This window comes from Morus notabilis, unplaced genomic scaffold, assembly GCF_000414095.1.
Source record: "Morus notabilis unplaced genomic scaffold, ASM41409v2 Scaffold5628, whole genome shotgun sequence".
NCBI classification, from domain to species: Eukaryota; Viridiplantae; Streptophyta; class Magnoliopsida; order Rosales; family Moraceae; genus Morus; species Morus notabilis.
This window is the reverse complement of record NW_010361527.1, coordinates 1-22,309: the sequence shown is the minus strand read 5'-3', so window position 1 is coordinate 22,309 and position 22,309 is coordinate 1. Positions and strand designations below refer to the sequence as shown.

General features: G+C 34.4%; 2 protein-coding genes across 8 annotated transcripts; one reads left to right on the top strand and one right to left on the bottom strand.

The window, feature by feature from the left end:
- The first annotated feature begins 302 nt into the window (after nt 1–302).
- On the top strand, nt 303–17,333 carry LOC21384659 (KH domain-containing protein HEN4). 7 transcript variants are annotated; one of them, XR_002902371.1, is made up of 13 exons: nt 303–1,275; nt 1,982–2,509; nt 2,669–2,944; nt 3,116–3,415; nt 3,496–3,626; nt 4,367–4,478; nt 5,761–5,910; nt 6,085–6,226; nt 6,301–6,419; nt 15,049–15,260; nt 15,352–15,438; nt 15,566–15,641; nt 16,775–17,333. XR_002902371.1 is itself a non-coding variant. In XM_010099915.2 (8 exons), the coding sequence occupies exons 1-7, from the start codon at nt 643–645 to the stop codon at nt 5,896–5,898; spliced, it is 2,118 nt and encodes a 705-aa protein (XP_010098217.1). In that variant the 5' UTR covers nt 303–642; the 3' UTR covers nt 5,899–5,910; nt 6,085–6,508. The 7 variants fall into 7 exon arrangements, 1 of the variants encoding a protein (XP_010098217.1); XR_002902366.1 differs by having other exon boundaries at nt 6,085–6,419; XR_002902370.1 differs by lacking the exons at nt 15,049–15,260; nt 15,352–15,438; nt 15,566–15,641; nt 16,775–17,333 and adding an exon at nt 13,923–13,941 and having other exon boundaries at nt 6,085–6,419.
- Nucleotides 17,334–19,729: 2,396 nt separating this feature from the next.
- On the bottom strand, nt 19,730–22,209 carry LOC21384657 (costars family protein). The gene is made up of 2 exons (XM_024166812.1): nt 22,062–22,209; nt 19,730–20,132 (listed from the first exon to the last, which is right to left on the bottom strand). The coding sequence occupies exons 1-2, from the start codon at nt 22,140–22,142 to the stop codon at nt 19,926–19,928; spliced, it is 288 nt and encodes a 95-aa protein (XP_024022580.1). The 5' UTR covers nt 22,143–22,209; the 3' UTR covers nt 19,730–19,925.
- Between the last annotated feature and the right edge of the window lie 100 nt (nt 22,210–22,309).

Genomic DNA, 22,309 nt, shown 5'->3' with positions numbered 1-22,309 from the left:
TTCAAGTCCTTAGATCACATCTACTAATAAAAAAAAAAGACATACCCATTAATTATTTATCAAGGTGCATATATGTGAAAAGCATCATTAGACATTCTCCATATTATTGTTACTCATTTTCAAGGTTAATATTAACTTACATAAAATTAATTGGTCTCCTAATTTTAAATCATAGCTAAAATTTTTTATCATATTGTTTTTTTTTATAAACATTTAAATTTATTTTTTTTATTACACATCATATTTTATATAAATTTACTTTTTTAATTTAAGTTCTGAATGAATGAGCAATACAAACGAAACCTAAGCGCATCCTGTCATGCGAAAGTCCGATGACCCGTAAGTATGTGTGTGTGGCCACGCACAAGCACGCACCAAACCAAATCCTCAGCGGCGCACCCTAATCCCAATCACACGGCGCACTTTAGCACCAAAATTCTTTCCTTCTTCTTCCCCATTCTCTCTCTCTCTCTAAAAGTCTCCGCCCCTCTTGGTGGACAGAGAGAGCCACCAAACCAAACCACACAAAAATTCACCTTATTATAGAGCGAGAAACCACCTCTTCATACCCACACACACGCATATATACATATATATATATATATATTATAGAGAGAGAAAGTTGTTGTCGTAGAGAAGATTATGGGAAGCGGCTCTGTGACTGTACCAGCGAAGCGGATGCCCGACCCCAACACTCACTCCTTAAAGGGACCTTCCAAGCGCTCCAAGAAGCCTTCATCTTCTTCTCCGGCGGCTGCGGCGCTCGTCGTTCCGCCGGGACACGTGTCGTTCCGCCTGCTATGCCACGCGTCGCGCATCGGCGGCGTGATCGGGAGGTCCGGGAGCGTGATCAAGCAGCTCCAGCAGGCTACCGGGGCCAAGATCCGGGTCGAGATTGCCCCCGCGGAGGTTCCGGACCGGATCATTACGGTCGTCGCCGCGAGCGCCCCGGCGGCGGTGAAGATCGCGTTGAGGAGCCCGATTGGCAGCGGCGGCGGCGATGGAGAGAACGAGGAGATGGAGGTCTCGAAGGCGCAGGAGGCGCTGCTCAGGGTGTTCGACAGGATTCTGGAGGTGGCGGCGGAGAGCGGAGCGGTCGGGGTCGGCGTCGGGGTTGTGTCGTGCCGGATGCTGGCAGACGTGGCGCAGGCGGGTTCGGTGATAGGGAAGGGAGGGAAGATTGTGGAGAAGATTAGGAAGGACAGTGGAACTAAAATTAGGGTTTTGAAGGAGAAGCTTCCGGCTTGCGCTGCGTCTACAGACGAGATGATTGAGGTAAAGTTTTTGGTTTTTGATATTTGTGATTCAATAATTTTGTGAGCTTAGTACATCTATTGTGGTTTTTTAATTTGTGTGAATTATGGTATAAAACCTTATTGCAGAAATATGAGAACCTTGATAGCTGTCGGAAAGTTGGTAAATTTGAGATTGAAAAAAAAAAAAAAAACAATTCTAGCTGTAGAAAATTGGTAATTTGAGGATAAAAACTTTGGGATTGAAAAAACTTGCTAGCTTATTTTGAAACTATTATTCTTTAGCTGAAGAGCAGTTATGGTATGCCATTGTAATTAGTATTAAACTAATTAAAGCATATGGCAAGGGTCCTGGGATCAGATTATTGCACGCAATAACAGTGAGGAGCTAGTTGAACAGTCAAGCTTGTAGTTTGCTCCCCTGTGGTTGGTTCATAACAGAAACTTTCATGCATCCTAACGATTATAGGCTTCGGCGGGGACTTTGGTTTTGAACTCAAACTCGTGAAGCTTGATTCTTGGTTATGAAGTAAAAGGATCATTGTACCCCAATAGAGGAATAAACTTGCTACTTGCACTCTTCTCTGGTTGAAAACTGCTGATGCTACCTTTATTTGTATCGAGTGATTGCTACTACGCTTGCTGATTGGTTTGCTGAATTCTTCATCCATCTCAGTAGCGTATTTTAACTCTTGCTTCTGTGTGAATGTGATTCAATTGTCTCACAGATAGAAGGGGATGTCTTGGCTGTTAAGAAAGCGCTTGTTGCTGTCTCTCTCCGTATTCAAGATTGTCCAAAGGCCGGTAAGACAAGAGTGCTCGGAAGCAGACATCTTGAGACAGTTCCCCAAGAGACTTTACCCGTGGATATGCATGTGGGTCATATTTCTCAGAGGCATTCAGTGATTCCTACTTTAACTAGCAGCTTTATCAATCTGCCAAGCAGCTCCATCAACCATCCAAGCAGTTCTATCCTTCAAACCAGCTCCATCAACCTTCCAAGCAGTTCCATTGGTTATGCTTCGGGGGTCCGTCCATTGTCAATAGAGTCTGAAATGGTCCCCATACTTAACACAAAAACACAGAAGCGTGAAATTGTCTTTAAGATTCTATGTGCCAATGATAAGGTTGGGGGTGTAATTGGAAAGGGAGGCGCAATTGTCAAGGCTCTTCAGAGTGAAACAGGTGCTACTGTGAGTGTTGGAGCATTTGTGGCCGAGTGTGATGAGCGATTGATTATGGTTACCGCATCAGAGGTTTGTTATGAAACAATTTTTTCTATTATTTTCACCTTCATTCTGTGTGTGGCCAAATTAGGTGTATTGGATTCCAAAATTACAAAGAGAAAGAAAGAAAGAATCTGGTGAACGTGTTGCTTATTTGTTCTACGATCAATGTGTACTTCAAATCTGCAGAACCCTGAATCAAGATACTCGCCAGCACAGAAAGCCGTGGTTCTTGTTTTCTCAAGGTCAATTGATGGAGGCACAGAAAAGGGGCAAGAATCTGGCTCAAGGAAAGGCTCATCCGTTACTGCAAGGCTTGTAGTCCCGACAAACCAAGTTGGTTGCCTATTGGGAAAGGGAGGTACAATAGTTTCAGAGATCCGAAAGGTAACTGGTGCTAACATAAGAGTACTAGGAGGTAACCAGGTCCCGAAGTGTGTCTCAGAGAATGATGGAGTGGTGCAGGTGTTTGTCTCTTTCCTTAGTTTACAAAACTTGTTGATTATTTCTGTTTTTATTCTCCAGGCATGGGATTATGGGTTAAGTGGGCCCAGTCGACTGAATTCTTTCAATGAATTAATATTAGGAATCTTGAACTTGTGAAAAGCATAAGTAGTTCATTTTTTTGCCCTGCAGATTTCAGGAGATTTTTCAAGCGTGCAAGACGCGTTGTACAATGCCACTGGTAGATTGAGAGATAACCTTTTATCCAGTATTGTAAAAAGTGCTGGAGCAAGGTGTGCGTCATCTTTATTAGCTGATACTGCTCCTTATGAAAGAACGAGGGACCCTGCTCCTCTTGGAATTAGTGTTTCTCCAACAATTGGTGTTAATCATAACATCAGTCTACATCCTACACGTGATCAAAGCTTGGATCATCTTGGGCTGTCTTACACTTTAGATCATCCTCCTTCACCAAGAGCTTGGACATCTCAGGTGTGGTCTCTTTTCTTGCTTTTGTGTTAGTCCTGTGAGCTCAAGCTTCTTAATAATGTTTTCATGTAAGTTGCTTGCAGATGGTTGCAGGAGTTAGTACAAGGGGAATCCCTGATGCTAGCATGCATATGGTTGCTGGTGTTAGTACAAGGGGAATCCATGATGCCGGCAGGGGATTAGCTTCTCTGAAAGGTGGTTTGGAACTTAGCAGGTTGGTGATACATTATAATGCATAACGATTACTAGATTGGGCCTCGCTGTAAATAGGTATAGAATTGCTTCTGCTTGCATGATTACTGAGTCTTGATCAGATTGGTACGAATACTGGAAACCGTACCATGAAATAGATCAGCCTTCAGACTTTGGCTACTATTTGAAGTGGGAGGAATACCTGTGCATATGAACTCTTTTTATACTTGAGTTGTTTATGTTTGTGCCAGTGAACTAGTAACTAAGCAATATTCTTGTTTTCTCAGTTCTATTAGTTCTCAACTGAGAATATTTTGAATTATGGAACTTATATAATAGCTAAAATGTACACTGGTTCCTTTTTTTTGGTATCTTTCTCGGACCACTAAGAATGGTGGTTCATTTTTCAAGTTATACACATTAGACAATAAATAAACTCTAATGATCAGATGGTCATAATGAACACCTAGTATGATCAGATAGGTGGCTTTTCTAGAAACACTCTGTTTATCTTATATATAATTAGTCGTTGAAATAGAACATACCTGCATTTTGTGGTTTCCCATGGAGGATAGACTACTGAAAAGAACTCTTTTGAATTCTGTGCAAATTTGTACTTATCGTGCAATTGAGTGTATTCATTTAGATAAAATACCTGTATTTTAAAGTATCTAACGATACAAAAGCAACAAAAATATTGAGTGTCTGGTCTTCTATGAAAACAGCCTGTATTTATGAATTTCTTTTGTTTGGTGTTAATAGTGGAAGCAAAACAGCTATTGTCACAAATACAACCGTGGAGATCGTAGTTCCTGAAAATGTTATTGGCTCTGTATATGGGGAGAATGGTAACAACTTAACTCGGCTAAGACAGGTACTCCCATTTCAAAGTTATATAGCATTCCTTCATTGACTTTGCTTTGTCCATGCATGCTCTTTTTTGAGAGCTCAAATAGGCAGCTAGAGCAGCAAGTCAGCTTAGTACTTGTAATAAAAGAAAATGAAACTGAAGTTACCTGACCACATGATGTCAATTTGTTGCTCGGTATGTTATAACCTTGATTGTCACCACTATGTCCATATGCTTTCAGGATAACTGTCCATGGGGTATTAAGATTTCTCTTGCTCGGATTTGGAATTTGGAATTTTGTATAAGTGTTTGGACCATTCCAGTTAAATAAGAATTAAGAAGTTTTGATTATTCATACTGAAAGTAAAATTGTAAATTTAAGTTGATGAATTTTGTTAACTTGCACGGTTTTAGTGAAGCTTAAGAGAAAACCTTTAAATCTATTCACTTTAAAAGCCAGAGGGAGGGAGGGAGGGAGGGAAAGGATTCCCACTAGGTGTCTACCTAGTAAGCGGAGGGAGGGAGGGAGGGAAGAAAAGGATTCCCACTAGGTCAAATCAAGATTTTTTAAATTGGGTTTATCTATGTCTACCTTGAGTAAATAAACGTCGACCTTGACTAAACAACATTAGTCTTGAATATTTAATGGTCTTAAACTAAATGGGCCAAGTAAATAGAAGTCTTACAGAAATTCTTTCTATGTCTACCTTGAGTAACATCAATAGATCACTTGTACATTCCATTTAAAGGTAGAAACAGACTAACTCTGACCTCTGCATCAGGCTGTCATAGTCTACTGCAAAACCTTACCCTTGTATTTCTATTGAACTAGACTCTGTCGAGGTTAAAGATTACTCATCGTACTACTGAACTGGACTCCATTTAGTAATGCTTCCAGAGCTTTTTTCTGTTTTCACTTTTATATTTATTTTTGTGTTGGGAATAGGGGCCAGGATATCAGCCAATTGACCTTATTTGTCAGTAACCCTTCCTGAGGAGTCTTTTTGAATCTGCATTTCTAGTTTGTTATGAAGACTACTTGGCTTTCAACTGAACTTCTAGGACATAGATTGAGTTAGTTATTCTCCAACTTCCTTGTATCAATCATGTTGGGGATGGTGGGGAGATTAGAAATCCATTTAATTCGTCCGAGGAGGGAATACTATGTTGCTACCAACTTTGAAGTCTCCCAAAAAGTACTCATTATTAGTTGTATACTGTAACCGCTTCCAACTTTCAAAATTGTTTTGAAAATCTCTCTCCCTTATAATTAATCCATCCTCACCCTCTCTCTTATTTTAATCAGATTTCAGGTGCTAGGGTCATTGTTCATGAACCTCATCCCGATTCAAGTGACAGGATCATTGTCATATCCGGTACACCTGACGAAACCCAAGCAGCTCAGAGCCTGCTACATGCGTTCATTCTTACGGGACCATCATGACAACTCATTTAGGTGATTCCAGCTTTTCACTTGTTTAATTAGTTATTCATATTTCTAGACATCACAGTCTGACACCAGATTAAGAAAAATTTAGGCTTTAGTTTTTCCAATCCATGACTATGTAAAGCAATACAGCTCCAAATTATGCTGAAGTCACTGTTACCTGATTCATTTTACATTCTTCAGGAGTCTTAAGGGGAAAATTTAATAACAGTCAGCCGCCATTCTCCAAACAGTGAAGTAAATCTTTTGGTTTTGCCTACCACTTACCATCTTGAACAAAGTGTCTCTCCAGTAACCAGATCAAGGAAGATGAATGAGATTTGAGGTAGAACTAATTTGACAACTTTGTTGCTGGCATGGGAATGGGTATGATTCCTTGATATTAATGCACTCTCGCAGTTGTGGCTTACAATCATATGTTGCTACTTTCCACTGGAGAAAGTGTTTCCTTGGAAAACTTTAAAGAAAGTCGAGCATTTTAGGCATATTGGCTGCTGGAATATATCAGACTCTTTGAGGTATGTCAATAGACTCAGAATAGTATTTTAAGAACTTTTCTTGGTTGTGACAACTACTATTTATTTGTTATGTAATTTTTATATCTTCTTTTCCAAATAGAACACAGAAAAAAGAAAAACTTCCTATCAAACAATAAAATAAACAGGAAAATGAAAACAAGGGAGATCAGTGGGGAAGGGAAAAATCCTCGCTGATGAGGCGCGGTGTAAGGACTGTTGGATTCAAATCGAGCAGTCCAAATCGATCTAATGTAGAGGCTCAAAGTTATGGAACTTTGCAGAATAGTATGGATGAAATGATGTTACCCACATGAAATTCATCATACAGGTGGGTAAATGATAAAATCGTTATATCGTTTTATTTTCACACTTCATATCTTTGTTTGGGATACCCAATAGTGATTCAGCAACTCATGACCTCTTAATCTACTTAACTTCGTTCTTCCTGCCAATTGCTGTTTCTAAATCACCACTTGAACAATTCATGACATGACCCCAACCCCATTTTACCAGTTTCAATTTGATTCTAACCAAAATACATCTGCAATTCTCGGAACCCTGTCATATTTGCTTCCTTCAAAATATGCTCCCCATTTTCTATATTTAATATCAACGATGATTTTCAAAATCTGCCATATGGCCTCGCGCTGTCCTCACTTTCTCTGTTTCTACTCCCTCTAACGCAGCATCTTGTCCATACTACAACGTTATATTTTGTAACTTGGAGTCTCTTCATCAAATTGATGGGGTATATGCTCAATTTCAATTCTGCTGTCCTTACGTCGCGCCTTGTGGGTGAGGATATTTGCCCACCCCCACTGTGGAGTCTCCCTACAGACAAAAACTAGTTCCCTGTTGAACCCTTAATTTTATAAAGCTAATTCTTGAATAATCCTACAAATGAGTAATGTTTTGATCTTGAAATATATATGAGATCACTCTAAGGCAGAAAATAAACTAATGTCACTTCCACCAATTTACTTCCGGAACTCTCATCTAACTTCAATATTTATCCTGCTGGAATTCTCAACACAATTTCTATTCCTTGAATTCAAACTCAAATAATACTTCCGAAGTGCTGTATGTACATATTTTGATACAATTGAAGTAAAGCTTGTGCTCCATTTATCTTAAAATTATACCCTGACAAATTAAACACTGCCGTTCACTCCACTATTAATTATGATAACGTGATGAGATACAAGACGATCCAAGCAAATGAAAGAGAAAAAAGAAACAAAAAAAAAAAAAAAATCAAGTCTTCTTTTCTCGACTTGGAACTTAAGTATATTAAATGAGAAATTATATCCCGACAAATTAAACACTACACAGTTCATTCCACTATTAATTATTATGAAGTGATGAGATAAAGATCCAAGCAAATAAAGGAGAAAAAAGAAAAATTCGAAGTCTTCTTTTCTCAACTGAAACTTGTGTATATTTAGTTTGAAGGTTCATACCACCTGGGTTTTATTTTGAACAGTCTTTTCTCTTATAAAAAATTTAAATTTAAAAAATTTTGCTATAAATTTTGTAAATTTTGAGATTTGAACCCTCAAACTAAACAAGCATTAAATATATTAAATGCCAGTCGATGATTGACAATGATTGTCGATGATTAACAATGATCGCAAATGAAGTTATTGAAGATTATTGCTATCACCAGGGGAGAAAATCCTTTCAATTGAAGTCAAACGTAGAAAATTTAGCTTACGTTTATTTCACCGATTGGAGTTTAGAATTCGAGTTTTGTTACAGTAAAAAACTCTAAAAAATAGTCACATTTAACTTTTTTACTACAGTAAAAAGTTTTCACATAAAGTCATATTTTAATTTAAATTAAAAATTCGAATCAGCAAACTAAACGAACCTTTAGGGTTGAGTGGAAATTCTTCTCCCTTTTGCATAGTAGGTCTTTAATTCAGGAATCACACTAGGATGATCCGATCCTTCAAGAGCTGATAACTATTAACATTCACTGTAACATCTTTCAGGAGCTCCAAAAAAAAAAAAAAAAAGACAAAAAAAAAAAAGAGGAGTCTCGGGGAAAAATATTGATCTAGAAAAAGGGTCGCCGAGCAAACAGATCTTCCCCTAAACTAAAACCGGGGTATGCTTTTGAAAAGAGCGTGGAAAAATTGGCATTTTTGGCCTGCTAGAAAATGCTAATTTTGGCATCAATTAGAACATCTTTAATACAATATTATAATTAATGTGTTAATTATAAATTTAATATTTGAGTACAAAAATCACTCTCTAATGCAATATTATTTGTTGTGTTAAATTTTTTATATGTTATATTTTATGATAAATTTCTCATCAAGTATAGCATATGAAAAATTTGAAATTTGATTTTATTGGTTGAAATATTTATTTTTTTATGTAATCATTGCAATTTTTATATTTTTTAATTATTTTAAAAATAAAATTTTTCTTTTATAACTTTTAAAGCTTAATGAGTGGGGAGTTTCTCCTGTAAGATTAGAAAAATAGCACTGTTGATAGTTTTATTTTTTGTAGCCATTTTTAATCGTCAGATTTGTATAAAAAATTATCTATTTTGTAAATTTTTTTAATTTCATTTGATTTTAATCAGATTTAACGGTAAAAAAATTAGTCTTACTGGTAGGACAGCTTACCCGAGACAGTCCAATGAGTATGAAAAAAAGTAAATTTAACATTTTAAATAACATTATATATTAAAATAAAATAAAAATAATATATTATAATATATTTTTTAATATTATATATACAATTGATATTAACATTTATATAAGAGATTTTAGATTACAAAGTCTCTTGCAGAAAAAAGTTAAACGATATATGGTATGATACCATAATTTTCTATTAAAAAAATGTGGCGAAAGGTTGAAAATTCCAATGAATGCCACGATTAAAGTATCTTGTGAAATTTAAGAGCTTATATATAACTGAACATGAGGAAATATCGAATAATAATACCTTTAGGGGGGAAAAAAACAAAAGGTTATTTAATGACAAAGTGATTACGAGGCATCATCAACGAAAATGGATTTTAATGTCAGCGAAACCAAATACAAAACGACAAAATCAGAAAGCATAACTAAAAGAAGTCTGTTTTTCAACTATTTATAGGTCAACTTTTGTTCGAAAATTAAAACTTTCGTTTGAAAATGAATTTCAGTTTTATTATAATAAAAAATTTTTAAAAATAATTATATTTAATTTTTTTATTATAATAAAAAATTATCACATAAAATTATATCTTAATTTAAATTAAAAATTTAAATCAGGAAGCTCTGTTCACTTCGTTGATTCGAGTTTAGAATTCGAGTCGAGATGTGACTTTATGTGAGAGTTTTTTATTGTAATAAAAAAGTTAGATGTGATTGTTTGTGAGAGCTTTTTATTGTAAAAAAACTCGAATTCTAAACTCGAATTAGCGAAGTGAACAGGGCCTAAATAAGCTTCAAATTTTGTTGGGAAAACTGTAGAATCCATAACCCTTTGCAACTACATCACCAGGTGTGGATCCTCTTATGGGTGCCCCACCTGCCGTGAGGCAGCCGAGCTGAGCCGAGCCGGGCTTGGTAATGCTTAACAGAAAATGCTCATGACATTGTCCTGTACTCCTTGCAGCGGCAGCAGCAGCTCACCATTGTATGCCACAACTATCCGCTTCTTGTCTGGCCGACAAGGTGACAATGATTAAGATATTTTCACACTTATCCTCAATAAACAGCCCATTAAAAGTAGAAAACAAATTTTATGCAGCGTTGTATTCAATATTAATATTAATCAAGTAAAAGCTTGTAGCAGAACCAGTTGTTCGAATGAATGGAAAGGTTCTGTGGTTACTTTGCGGATTCATTCTCATTCGTTTGGACTTCTACAATCTTGAACTTCACTAATGAATTATCAACTCTTATAGTAGAAGGAAAGAGTAATAGGCATCAAGATTAGAGCTATAGTGTCACACCAAGAGACTAAAAACTCTACAAACTACGCCAAAAGGAGCACAATCAGAAGATTTGGAAAGCAAAATACATCGAAATGGGTCGTCAATTTAGGTCTCGTTTATTTCACCGATTCGAGTTTTGCTATAATGAAAGATCTCAGAAATAGTCACATCTAATTTTTTTGTTACAGTAAAAAACTTTCACATAAAGTCACATTTAAACTCGAATTAAAAATTCGAATCAGCGAACTAAACGGGCTTTTAGAAAGATTCGTCAATTCACAACCAATTTGATGGCGAGGAATTAATTCTTGCTAATGAAACTATGAACAAGGATGAACCGCATGCTGAGAAATGATTCTAGTTTCATGTATATAATAATTCTACTATGGAAGAAAAAACGAACAAAAAGAACAAGGTTAATTTTAAATTTGCAGCCCCCTTGCCCCCTTCTTTTCCCGCACGGTGCTGCAAATAATCAAAGTTGTCTCACTTTAAACTCTATAACTTAAAATGTCATAAAATGCTCCCTAAGATTATCAAAAGTTACGATTTTAATACTTGTATTATTGAGGTGTCAATTTTTAAGGGGATTTAAACATTTTTGCAAGTCTGAGTGACCCTACAAGTGATTAAAACTGTTAAAAAATTGCTCTTAGCCAACAAATCATGTGAGCCATATGTGATTGAATTGTTAAAAAGAATTGATGCCTCAATGATGGAAGTATCAAAATTGTAATTTATGGTGAGCATGAGGAGCCTTGTTCTATTTTGACTCAGAGGAAAAAGTGATACAATCTCCTTTTTTTTGTGGCTAAATTTACAATTAACCCAAAATTCTATTATGCAGTTCTCGCATCATATTCATCGGATAAGAATACACTTGCATAAATAAATGTATAAAGGGACTGCAAAATGTTAACAAGGAGACTCGCAATACCAATAAACTATCTATCAATTTCACAAGACCGCCCAAATTGAAGAGCTTACCAGATGTCAAATGCATAGAAACTTCTTTTCCCTTTGTGGTTTCCAGAACATCAAACATTAACTAATGCTTGCATCTTGCTGTATAGGAATATCAAAGTTTTTGTAACGCCAAACTTAACACAGCCTGTATTCTGAAATTAAAGAATGGATTACACACTTCGGATTACCTTTTTTTCTTTACTGAAATTACAAATTTTCAGTACGTTATTATTATTATTTTTTTATTATTAGTTTACATTAACTCAAGAAACATCCCCATGCCTATGAATTCGACTTTTATTGCAAATCCTTCACGTGAAACGGTTAGATTAGGGAATATCAATTAAAGTATTAAATCTACCCTTGTTAATCATGTCCAAACGCTGTTAAAATGTTATAAATTCTTGTATCTAAACAAACTACCTTCATCCCAGTGGCGAGAGCTTAGAGGACTACATATTTTTCATAAACTTGAATACAAAAAGATCCGTAAAAAAAGATGGAAGCAGTACCCAAAAAAAAAAAAAAAAAAAAAAGACAAGACCCTATGATATAAAGAAAATAAAAGACCCATGAGCAATTTTTAAGTCAAGACCTATTAGATGTTTCATTTATGCTTAATTTGAATATCCCCAATGCCTTAACAAGTAGAGATGGTAGTATTCCCATGGGGACGGAGCCCCATCCTTTTCGGGGGGACAATAATTGGGGATGAGGGTAAGGATGGGGACAAAATCTTGTCCCAGAATTGTGGCGGGGTGGGGCAGAAGCGTGGGAAGCACTTTCCGTCCCCAGGGGCGTAGCCACCTTAGGCTTGGGGGGTGACTGCCCCACCTCTGGCCCAAGGCACTTCCTTCAACTTTTGCCCAAAAGTTTAAGGAGTGTTTGGTACGAGAATTTGTGTCATGATTCGAATCATAATAATTTCTCTCATAAAAAACACACGTAAACTGAGAATGATGCTGAATCATGATTCTGAATTCATGAACTAAACGTCCACTTAATTTCTTACAATTTTTCTTTTGATTTGCCTCCCAAAATTTTATATTGCAATTTGTACGTAGATTTTCTAAAAAGTTTCTATTATCCCTCCTTTTAGTATGCTTATACCTCATTTTATTTAAATGTTTCAATTACACCCTAAAATTTGACTTTTAAACATACTCATATTTAGAACAACAACAACAAATTCTGTATAAGTAAAATCCATGAGAGTGACTTATTTTTACGCTGGCCGTCAACCTACCGCAACCCTCTTCCTTTACCTAGACTTGGGACCGGCTATACAAACGCATAGGCGGAGTTAAATATACTCATATTTAAAATTTAAAAAATACAAATAAAGAAAAAACGCAACTACACTGCTATATAAATTCATAATTTTGCATATTTTAAACTTTAAAATGTGAATTGAATTCAATTACATACTTGATTAATTTGAAAAAAGTAATAAAAGATACAAATGCATAGAAAAAGATAAGAGTTAGACAAAACATGGTTGTCCTAGTAGTTTTGTTCAAAACTTTAGCTTAATCACACCCCTCCTAAAAAATTTTCCTGGCTCTATCACTGCCCACCCCATCCTACCCGGATGTTGATACGTTATGTATTTTATATAAATAAAAATGTACAATATTAACTCTTAAACATTATTATTCCTTTCGTGAAATTTATTACTAAGATATGGTTTGCATGTGTTTAGAATTTTGTTTGTCTCGTGCAATATTTGATTTTGGTTTAAATTAATGCTTATAGTGAATTTCGTACTTTGTTTTTGTTTTAAATTGTTATAATGGGAATCCTCAACCCAGCCCAACCTCTCCTTAGGGGAATGTGTTTGTGGGGGTGGGGGGTAAGGGAATGGTTTTGAGGGGCAAAGATGTGGATAGGAAGTCATTCCTCATCCTTGCCCTTTCTTGCCCTGTTGCCATCCTACAGTAAGGGAAGAAAAAGTTAAATTTGGGGTATTAGGTTGTAAAATTGGAAATATAAGCTTATTTGCAAAAATATAAATGGGAGGGATTTTTATGCTATTGAGAGGAGTTTCCAAGTGGTCAATTATTTATGCATTTCACTTGGATTTACACTTAGTGGCTAATATTCTAGGTTAGTCAATTTTGTGCATCTTAAAAGAGTTAATCACATTTCCATCGCATTATAAATTGAAAGGATTAATTTCATAAATGACTCCTGAACTTTGTATCTTGTTGCAACATGCCCTCAGAATTTTGAGAAGAGTTCATTTTACACCCTGAATTATGTACCCTAATTGAAAATACCCCCTGCATTTATACAACTAAGGTTTGATCCTATATCCCACATGGGAGCTGCAAGAGACATACACAGTTGTATTTGGATGATAAAATAGATCAAGAAATGTTTTGAAGAGAGAGATTGTCACTCACTACAGACACAGGCTTCGATCCAACGGATTTATTGAATCTGCATCACGACCCATTGGTTGGAAAGTGAGTGGAAGTTGCATAAGAGAATTATTAATTTATATTGAATCATTGATCACAAAGGATAGATAATTTGCTAGGAGATTGAGACATGTTTTAATGATTGGGATATTCATAAACTTTTTGTGATTACAGTTGACAATGCCAGAACGAAACCGGTGTCATACCATTGAATACATAAAGGGAAAATATAAGGATAAAAAGGGGAGCTTTGTGATGAGTGGTGAGTTTATTCATGAATGTTGTGCTCATATTGTAAACTCAAAAGATTATGGCTGGTAAGTTTCTTCATATTGTGACTGAAGGAATGAAAGAAAAAGACTATTTACTCTTTCGCATTTGAAATGCTATGAGGTACATTAGATCTTCATCCTCAAGGTCGTTGAAATATAAAGTGTAAAAGATGAGGGGATGTGTGCAAGGGACTTTTGTGTTTGGATGTACCCACGAGATGGAATGTCACTAGCTTGATGTTGAGTTGTGCTAGGAAGTTTCAAAAAGTAGGAATTTGATGCCGTTTACAGTTCAAGGAAGTTTGTAAGGATGGGAAGAAAAGAGATGGACCATAGCTTGACACTGATTGGCAAAATGCAAGAGTTGTTTTGAAGATTCTACTTACCTTTTCTTGAAAATAAAATGAAAGTTGTTGACATCTAATTTGCATCTTTTAGAAGTTTTTGAAATCCAAAATGAGTTGATTTTGTTGACAAATGATGATAGCAATGAGACCAAAAGCAAGTTTAACAAGAATTGAGGGACCCAAAAGAATCTAATTTGTACTAGTTATTTCCAATGTTTTAGATTCCAGAGACAAGTTACAATTTGTGTGAGACTTGGGAATAGTTTTATGATGTATTTGCTGAACAGCTGAAGCATATGAAAGTATTTTACTTTCGCACCAGAGATTCGATCAATACAATGAGGTTTATTCTAGAGTGTTGCTTGCAAATTTACCTACTGTTAGTTCTGGTAGCCTTAATCAAAGTTTGTAAGAAGCATGAAGTGGATGGTGGCGAGGTTAGGAATGAGGTGGACAAGTACTTATTTGAAAATACTGAGAGGGCGTTTGGTACGCAGTAATCAGTAGGAATTGTATTCTTAGAAAAGAGATGGAAGGTAATATGATTCCTAGGAATAATATATTACTGTATTTAGTTCTATATAAGAATCTTGTCTCAAATTTTCAAGAATAATGCATTATTGTGTTTGGTTGTACATGAGAATATTGTGTAATAAAAAAAATATTTTGGCATGGTGGAAGGTGAATTCAATCAAATACAAGGTGTGGTCACTATTGCTCGTGATCTCTTGGCTATTCCTCTTGGGTTGTTTCCACTATTCTACCCAAGTCGGGTTCTTCGACTGGGGGTTGCATATTTGATATATTTCGTGGTTCTTTTAGTCCCAATACAGCTGTTCAAATATTTCATGGATAAAGCTTAAATATTGGATTTATCTTGGATGACGATACAGGTAGAATAGATTCTTATATCGATTTTCCTTGTTTTGTTTCACAATGTTGTTTTTGCTGTAAAACTTATATTTGATTTGTTGCCTTTCACAGAAACCTCCTCCACGTCAATGGGTCCTCCTTGTGATTTTAGCTCAGAATGTAACGGAAGTATAATATTCGTTTACGTGCATGTGTAAAGTATATTTTTAGCAAATGTCCCTCCTTTTGTCAAGTTTGTTTTGTTTTTAAATTTTTTTTTTTTTTTTTTTTTTTTTTTTTTTTTTTTTTTTTAATGTATCTTTTTTTCTTTTCTCCTTTTCTAAAGGCTTCGGTGAATCATCGACATCAAAATCAATCAATGATCCATCAAAAACCCATCAGTGGTTTACTACAAACTAGAGGTATTTACTGAAAGTAGGTTCTGAAAAAGGATCGTTACCGCAAGTTCTCTTTATGTTTTACCCATCCCTATCTTTATTATTTGTTGTATAACCTGGATTGCCTTATTATTTTTTAATAGACGTTTGTTTCTATGTTATTTTGAATCGTGATTTATAATTTTTTATATTATTATTTTTTTTTATAAAAAATACACATAAAATAAAAATAATTTTAAATCATAATTTTAAATTTATTAAACTAAACGTGAATTATTCTTCAATTTAGATAAGCGGCACTTAAGAATAAAATAAAATAAAATAAAATAAAGTAAAATAATAGCTTTTATTTTATTTTATTTTATTTACTATTTGGACTCTTGGCTACCTGTATTTGCTATTAGTATTAACTTTAAACTTATTTTATAATGCGAAAATACACCCATAGCACATTTAATACTTATGTTTAAAGTAAATAACAATTTTTTGAACTTGTGATAAATTATTATATCACATTTTTAATTTTCAATCTGAAATGAAGTTTCTTTTACAACAATACCTTTTAGGATTTTATTTTTTTTTATTTAGGGTCTTTTTAATTTATTAATTTGAGTTTTTAATTTAAATTGATATATAATTTTATGTATAAAATAAAAATAATTTTAAATCATAATTTTAAATTTATTAAACTAAACGTGAATTATTCTTCAATTTAGATAAGCGGCACTTAAGAATAAAATAAAATAAAATAAAATAAAGTAAAATAATAGCTTTTATTTTATTTTATTTTATTTACTATTTGGACTCTTGGCTACCTGTATTTGCTATTAGTATTAACTTTAAACTTATTTTATAATGCGAAAATACACCCATAGCACATTTAATACTTATGTTTAAAGTAAATAACAATTTTTTGAACTTGTGATAAATTATTATATCACATTTTTAATTTTCAATCTGAAATGAAGTTTCTTTTACAACAATACCTTTTAGGATTTTATTTTTTTTTTATTTAGGGTCTTTTTAATTTATTAATTTGAGTTTTTAATTTAAATTGATATATAATTTTATATGAAAATTTTTTATTATGATAAAAAAATTAGATGTGATTATTTTTAAGAGTTAAAATTTAAATTCTAAACGCGGAACGGGTTTAGACTCTCTCAGCAGCCAGCCACTCCCCTCCGTTCCCCACCACCCGCTCTCTCTCTCTCTCTGACGGCGAGCGACGGACGGCGGCAATCCCAGATCCGGTGAAGCGACCTTCTCCGGCGAGCTCCTTCGGCGGCGACCAGCGAGATCGAGATTTTTTTGGTTATCCTCCAAATTCCTCTCTTTTTCCAGATTCCGCCGTTCCAGAACTCGTCTCCATTTCTTCGATATCTCGCTCGTCGTTGGAGATCTTTGCTTTCACGTTTTTTTCTTGGTTTTGTTGAGCTTTGATGCAGGTTTGACGGAGATGATGCTCGGGTTCGGGCGAGGTTGTGGGCGGCGGGGTCTGGACAGCGGGGTCGGGTTGTTGGGAAGAAGAGTAGTTTTGGGGCTGATTTTGCGATGGAGGCACGACTGGCGACAGATCCCTCTCTCTCACCGTGATCTTAACGGCGGCAGCGACTTCTTTCCTGGCTAGCGGTGCTAGGGTAAGGACTTGAGAAATTTGGGGCTTTTTTAAAAATTATTACTACATATTGTGGGAAATTTTAGAATTTGTTTATAATTTGGGAATAATGATTAATAGTTTTTGCTGTGTTGATGAAAATCTGCAATTATTCTGAGTTTTTGTTACATTTCTCTGTTTTTATACTTTTTATGATTCTGTCATCTTTTTTTTTTTTTTGTGGTAAATATATAATTTATCGGTCGAGAAAGACGACCTTTGATCTTTTTTGATAAATATGATATTATCGGTAAGTATCATTTTTATTTATAAATACGATATTTATCGATTATCAGTGTCAGTGGTTGAATTTTAAAATAAATATGCTATTTATAAGTAAATACAATATTTAACAGTAAATAGTAAATATTGTATTTAACGGTCACTGGAGTTGGTGACTGAATTTTTAAATAAATATAGTATTTACCGACTGTTGATGATGGTTGTCGGTCACCGGAGTCGGCCTCCGGTCATCGGAGTTGACCGTGATGGTCCTAACTAGAGGGGGGAAGGAGAGAGATGCCTTAGGGGTTAATATTGATGGAAGCCTAAGATATTAAATTATATTATAAACTACGGTCATGTTTGGTAGCTTGTATTGTATTATATTGTATTATATAAGGTGTATTGTATTGTGTTGTATTGTCATAATACAATATGGTGTTTGATGTCATGACGTTTGTGTAAGGAGTTAAAATGTAAAATTTTAATACTTTTGAGGTTAAAATATAAATTTTAAAAAATTATAAGGTCAAAATATAATTTTTAAAAGTTTTGGGGCCAAAATGAAATTTTATTAAAATTTTTGGGTCAAAGTGTAATTTACAAAAGTTGGGGTCAAAATGTAATTTTAGAAAAATTTTAGAGTCAATATGTAATTTTTGAAAAATACAAAATTTGCATTTTACCTCCCAAATTTTTAACAATTATATAGGCTTCAGTCTAACCCTATGTTAGCCTGACTCCGACCTCTAGTATTGTTTAATTTCGACATAAATTATTAATCCACTATAACATAATACAATACAATATGCTAAAAATAAGTCATATTCAATAATACGACATAAAATGTATTAATTTACTATACGTATTAACTTATATAATACGATGGTCATACCAAACATTATATACGGTCTTTTAATACGATCAATCAAACATGTCTTTATGTGTTATAAAAAAGGGAGAAAGAGGGAAATAGCCCAAGACTTGAGATGAATTAAAATGACCAATAGTTTCCATAAGTTAATAAATAGGTCAAATTACTGTTTTCGTCCATAACTTGTTTGGTTATAAACCATAACTTGACAAGTTATTGTCCATAATTGTCTATAACTTGTCTGGTTATGAACTATAACTTGACAAGTTTGTCCATAACTTATCTGGTTATGAACCATAACTTGGCAAGTTATAGCCTATTAATTTCGATAACTAAAAATTGACATATATACTTTCTTAAGCTTTTCATATTAACCTATTTTCTACTATTTTCCTATAAAAAATTGTGCTGTAATTTACTAATCCTGCTATTTCATTTATTCTCCCTTTTATGAACTCGTAAATTTGGATTATGTTAAAATTTTCAGTTTGTAGAATTATAATTTGTACTATGTTAATTTTTCTCACGTATTGGTAATTTTAAATAATGAGGTGTGAATTTTATAATGATTTATAGAGCTATATAATTTTGGGGCTTTTTTTTTTTTGTTTTTTGAAATGAGGAATTGTCTTCAACCAAACAAAAGATGCATGCAACCACCAATGCGAATGATCCCATAATACATGAGACAAACCCCTTAATTGAGACCGGATTCATTAGTAAAATCTGATGAAGATATGAAAAAAAAACATACAACGAGAACGGAGAATGGCCCTCAAAGATAGGCACCAACAAAGAAATCCTAACACAAATAAGAGATAGAGAGCGGCCCACCCAAGAATTAAACTATAATTTTAAACTGTTCAATCCGAGTTTTGATCAGTGAGTTGATTGATATCTTTTCAGGCCAGTAAAAAAAAAAGAAGAATGAAATAGAATTATCGAACCTACCGGGATGCACCCCTTACACTACCAATTATTTTTTTCTTTTTTTTGGTAGTCGACTTTCCAATTAAATAGCTTTTAAGCACTTATGATATAAAATTTCGTCAAGACGGTCTATTTGAACAAGTATTTAGTAGTACTATGAGAAACAACCTCGCAAAAAATTGCTGCAAAAATATCCCAAAAGGTTGAAAAAGTCTGCATGGTTTGAGCATATTAGGAGCTATATCCTCTGGAATCTGGATACAGCAAAAATATCCGAGTTTCGCCTTTTGGAATAGTATTTCAGTTATTTTAAGGCCAGTAAGACTCACAAACATCCCGCTTAAGTCCCTATTTTAGACAAAAGCAAATATTTTATATATATATAGACACACACACACACATATATATACACAGAAGAACACAATAAAAGGCGTCAACAATCGAAGCCTTTACAGATTGTTTCATTCAGACAACTCTTGTTTGATGGAAAACATGGGTCTTTGATATTATAGTTTCTTTTACACTCAAAACATCTAAGCTTTGATATTATAAATCACACAAAAGCACATATATTTAAGCTGAAGATTACATAAAAACCAAGCCTTTGAAGAACTGTTCAATTCCCTTACGCCTTTGCAACTGCATCACCTGCAGATGTTGCTGGTTGTGGGGAAGGTTTGAGCATGATTTCTACGTTGTCATGGACTCCTTGCAGCAGCAGCTCGCCATCATATGCCACAAATTTCCGTTTCTTAGCGGCCCGCAGAGTCCCAACTAAGGCTTCAAATATATTTGCACACTTATCGTCATGAAACAGCACACCAAATGTTACCTTCAGAGAGATCAAAACTAATGTCAAAACAGTGTCAAGTATCAAAAGCTTGAAGCAGAACAAGAGGTTCAAATGAATGCAGAAAGTCGTGCAATTGTTATTCTCTTTGTATGACTTGTAGATGCATTTTTAAGGACTTCTAGTCTTGGCCGTCAATATCAACTCTTCAGTGGAAGAGAATATATATTAGAATAGAGCTACATCAAGAGACACGAAATACAAACATTATATCCAAATGGACTGAGGCTTAGTTTGTGATTGTTGTGCTTTTGGAAGAAGTTCTACATTTAATTGTAGCAAAAGCAGAAGCAGAAGCAGAAAGAAAAGTTAAAAAACACAAACTTCTCCAAATAACTATAAAAGTGCATTCGTATTACTATTTACGCAATGTGTTTTTGGACACTTTTACCAAACACACTACTTCCATTATGCGTAAAGGACTTTTAGGGCCTCCAAAAGCAATACTAAATTGAACCTTAATCAATGTAGAATGATCCTAAAATGTGCAAACAATTGGACGGCGATAAAGTTCTTACAGTAGCGCAGGGTGTACTTGTAAATATGATGAAAAGAAGTGTGAGGAGGCTGAGAGAACAAAAATTATTGATTGAAAGTTGAGTCGAAGGCTCAATGTCAACAAGATAGATTAAAACTAACATAAAATGAAGTTATGAGCATCACCAATAACGTACTGAGAAATGATTGTAGTTTCACGCATATTGATCAAAACATGCTAAAAATCATGATCATCTGTGGTTATTTTGTGATCGCAATTGTTCTCACAAAAACAATCAGAAATTACCATGAAAAACTGCTAATTTATGGTCTTAGAGTTGGTACATGAATCAAAGATTGGTTAAAAGCTAGTGAAAATACATAATACTGTTGCAGTCTGATATGTAAGGAAATACTATAAGGTAAATTTGATATCAATCAGCAAATTCACTTGATGAATACACCCAAACTATAATCAAATGACATGGGGCTGCAATGCAAAATGTTGACAAGAGAGACCAAAAATAACGTTAATTATCAAATTCTTTACACTACTCCAACAGAGGAACTTACAAACAAAATTACAAATCATTGGTCAAGTGCATCGAACTTATTAATCTGATTTTTGATACCCGAATTATAAGCAAAATACCATTTTGGCTACCAACTTTTAAAACATCCCAAGAACGAGTCTCCAACCTAACAAATCATCCCAAATTAGTCATTTTCACCCATTCGATCGTTGAAATCTCGATGAAAAAAGACATGTAAAGGGGATTCAATTTTGTGATTTTACATATTAGGGCATGACTGTTAAATGAAGTCACGCCTTTTTCCGTTCAGCTTTCAACAATCGAATGGACAATTGGATAGATCGGGGACTCATTTCGGGACGTTTCAAAATTTGGGGAAAAAAATGGTATTTGACCTAGGATAAAAAATAAGTTCAACAGTTATATAATTTACAATCAAACATCTATGAAGATTCAACTTTAAAAAAAAAAAAAAAAAAACTGTGGATTCCAAAAGCATCTGCCAGTAGAAAGTTTGTTTCAGGACAAAAATAGATTCCAAAGATATCTAACAATCCACAATGTAGTTTTGACAATCTGACCCAACAACAAAATGTAATAGAAAAAAAAGCTTGCAAATAGACTACATGCTTACATCACCGTTCTGACTATTCTGAGAATGGTTTTTTACAGTTATCATCTGCAGATAAAGTCTACCTCAAAATGAAATAAAACTTAGAAATTCCAACTAGTAGTTATCTGAGAAAGAAAAAAAAAAATCAAAAACAAGCTAAACGGCACAGATCAAAACCCATGGAAAAATAACAAAACAGATAAATCCAGATTGAGTCAGAACGATCGCTAAGAAGAATGAAAAATGCAAGAGAAGAAGAGCACATTAAAGCATGGGGGTTTAGTTTACCTTGTAGGAACCATCGGCCTGAATCTTGCCAAGCCTTTTGATCTCTTCTTTGAGTCTCTCGACCTCCTCTTCAACGTTCATGGTTTTCGCCCTCTCTCTCTCTCTCTCTCTCTCTCCTCTCAAAAAGCTTCTCTCTCTCTCTCCTTTGCTTTTGCTAGATGTATAATTGAGAAAAATTTATAGGAATGTTTATTTTCTGTATTTATTTTTAATTTTAAATTATAATTTATAATTTTTTATAATATTTT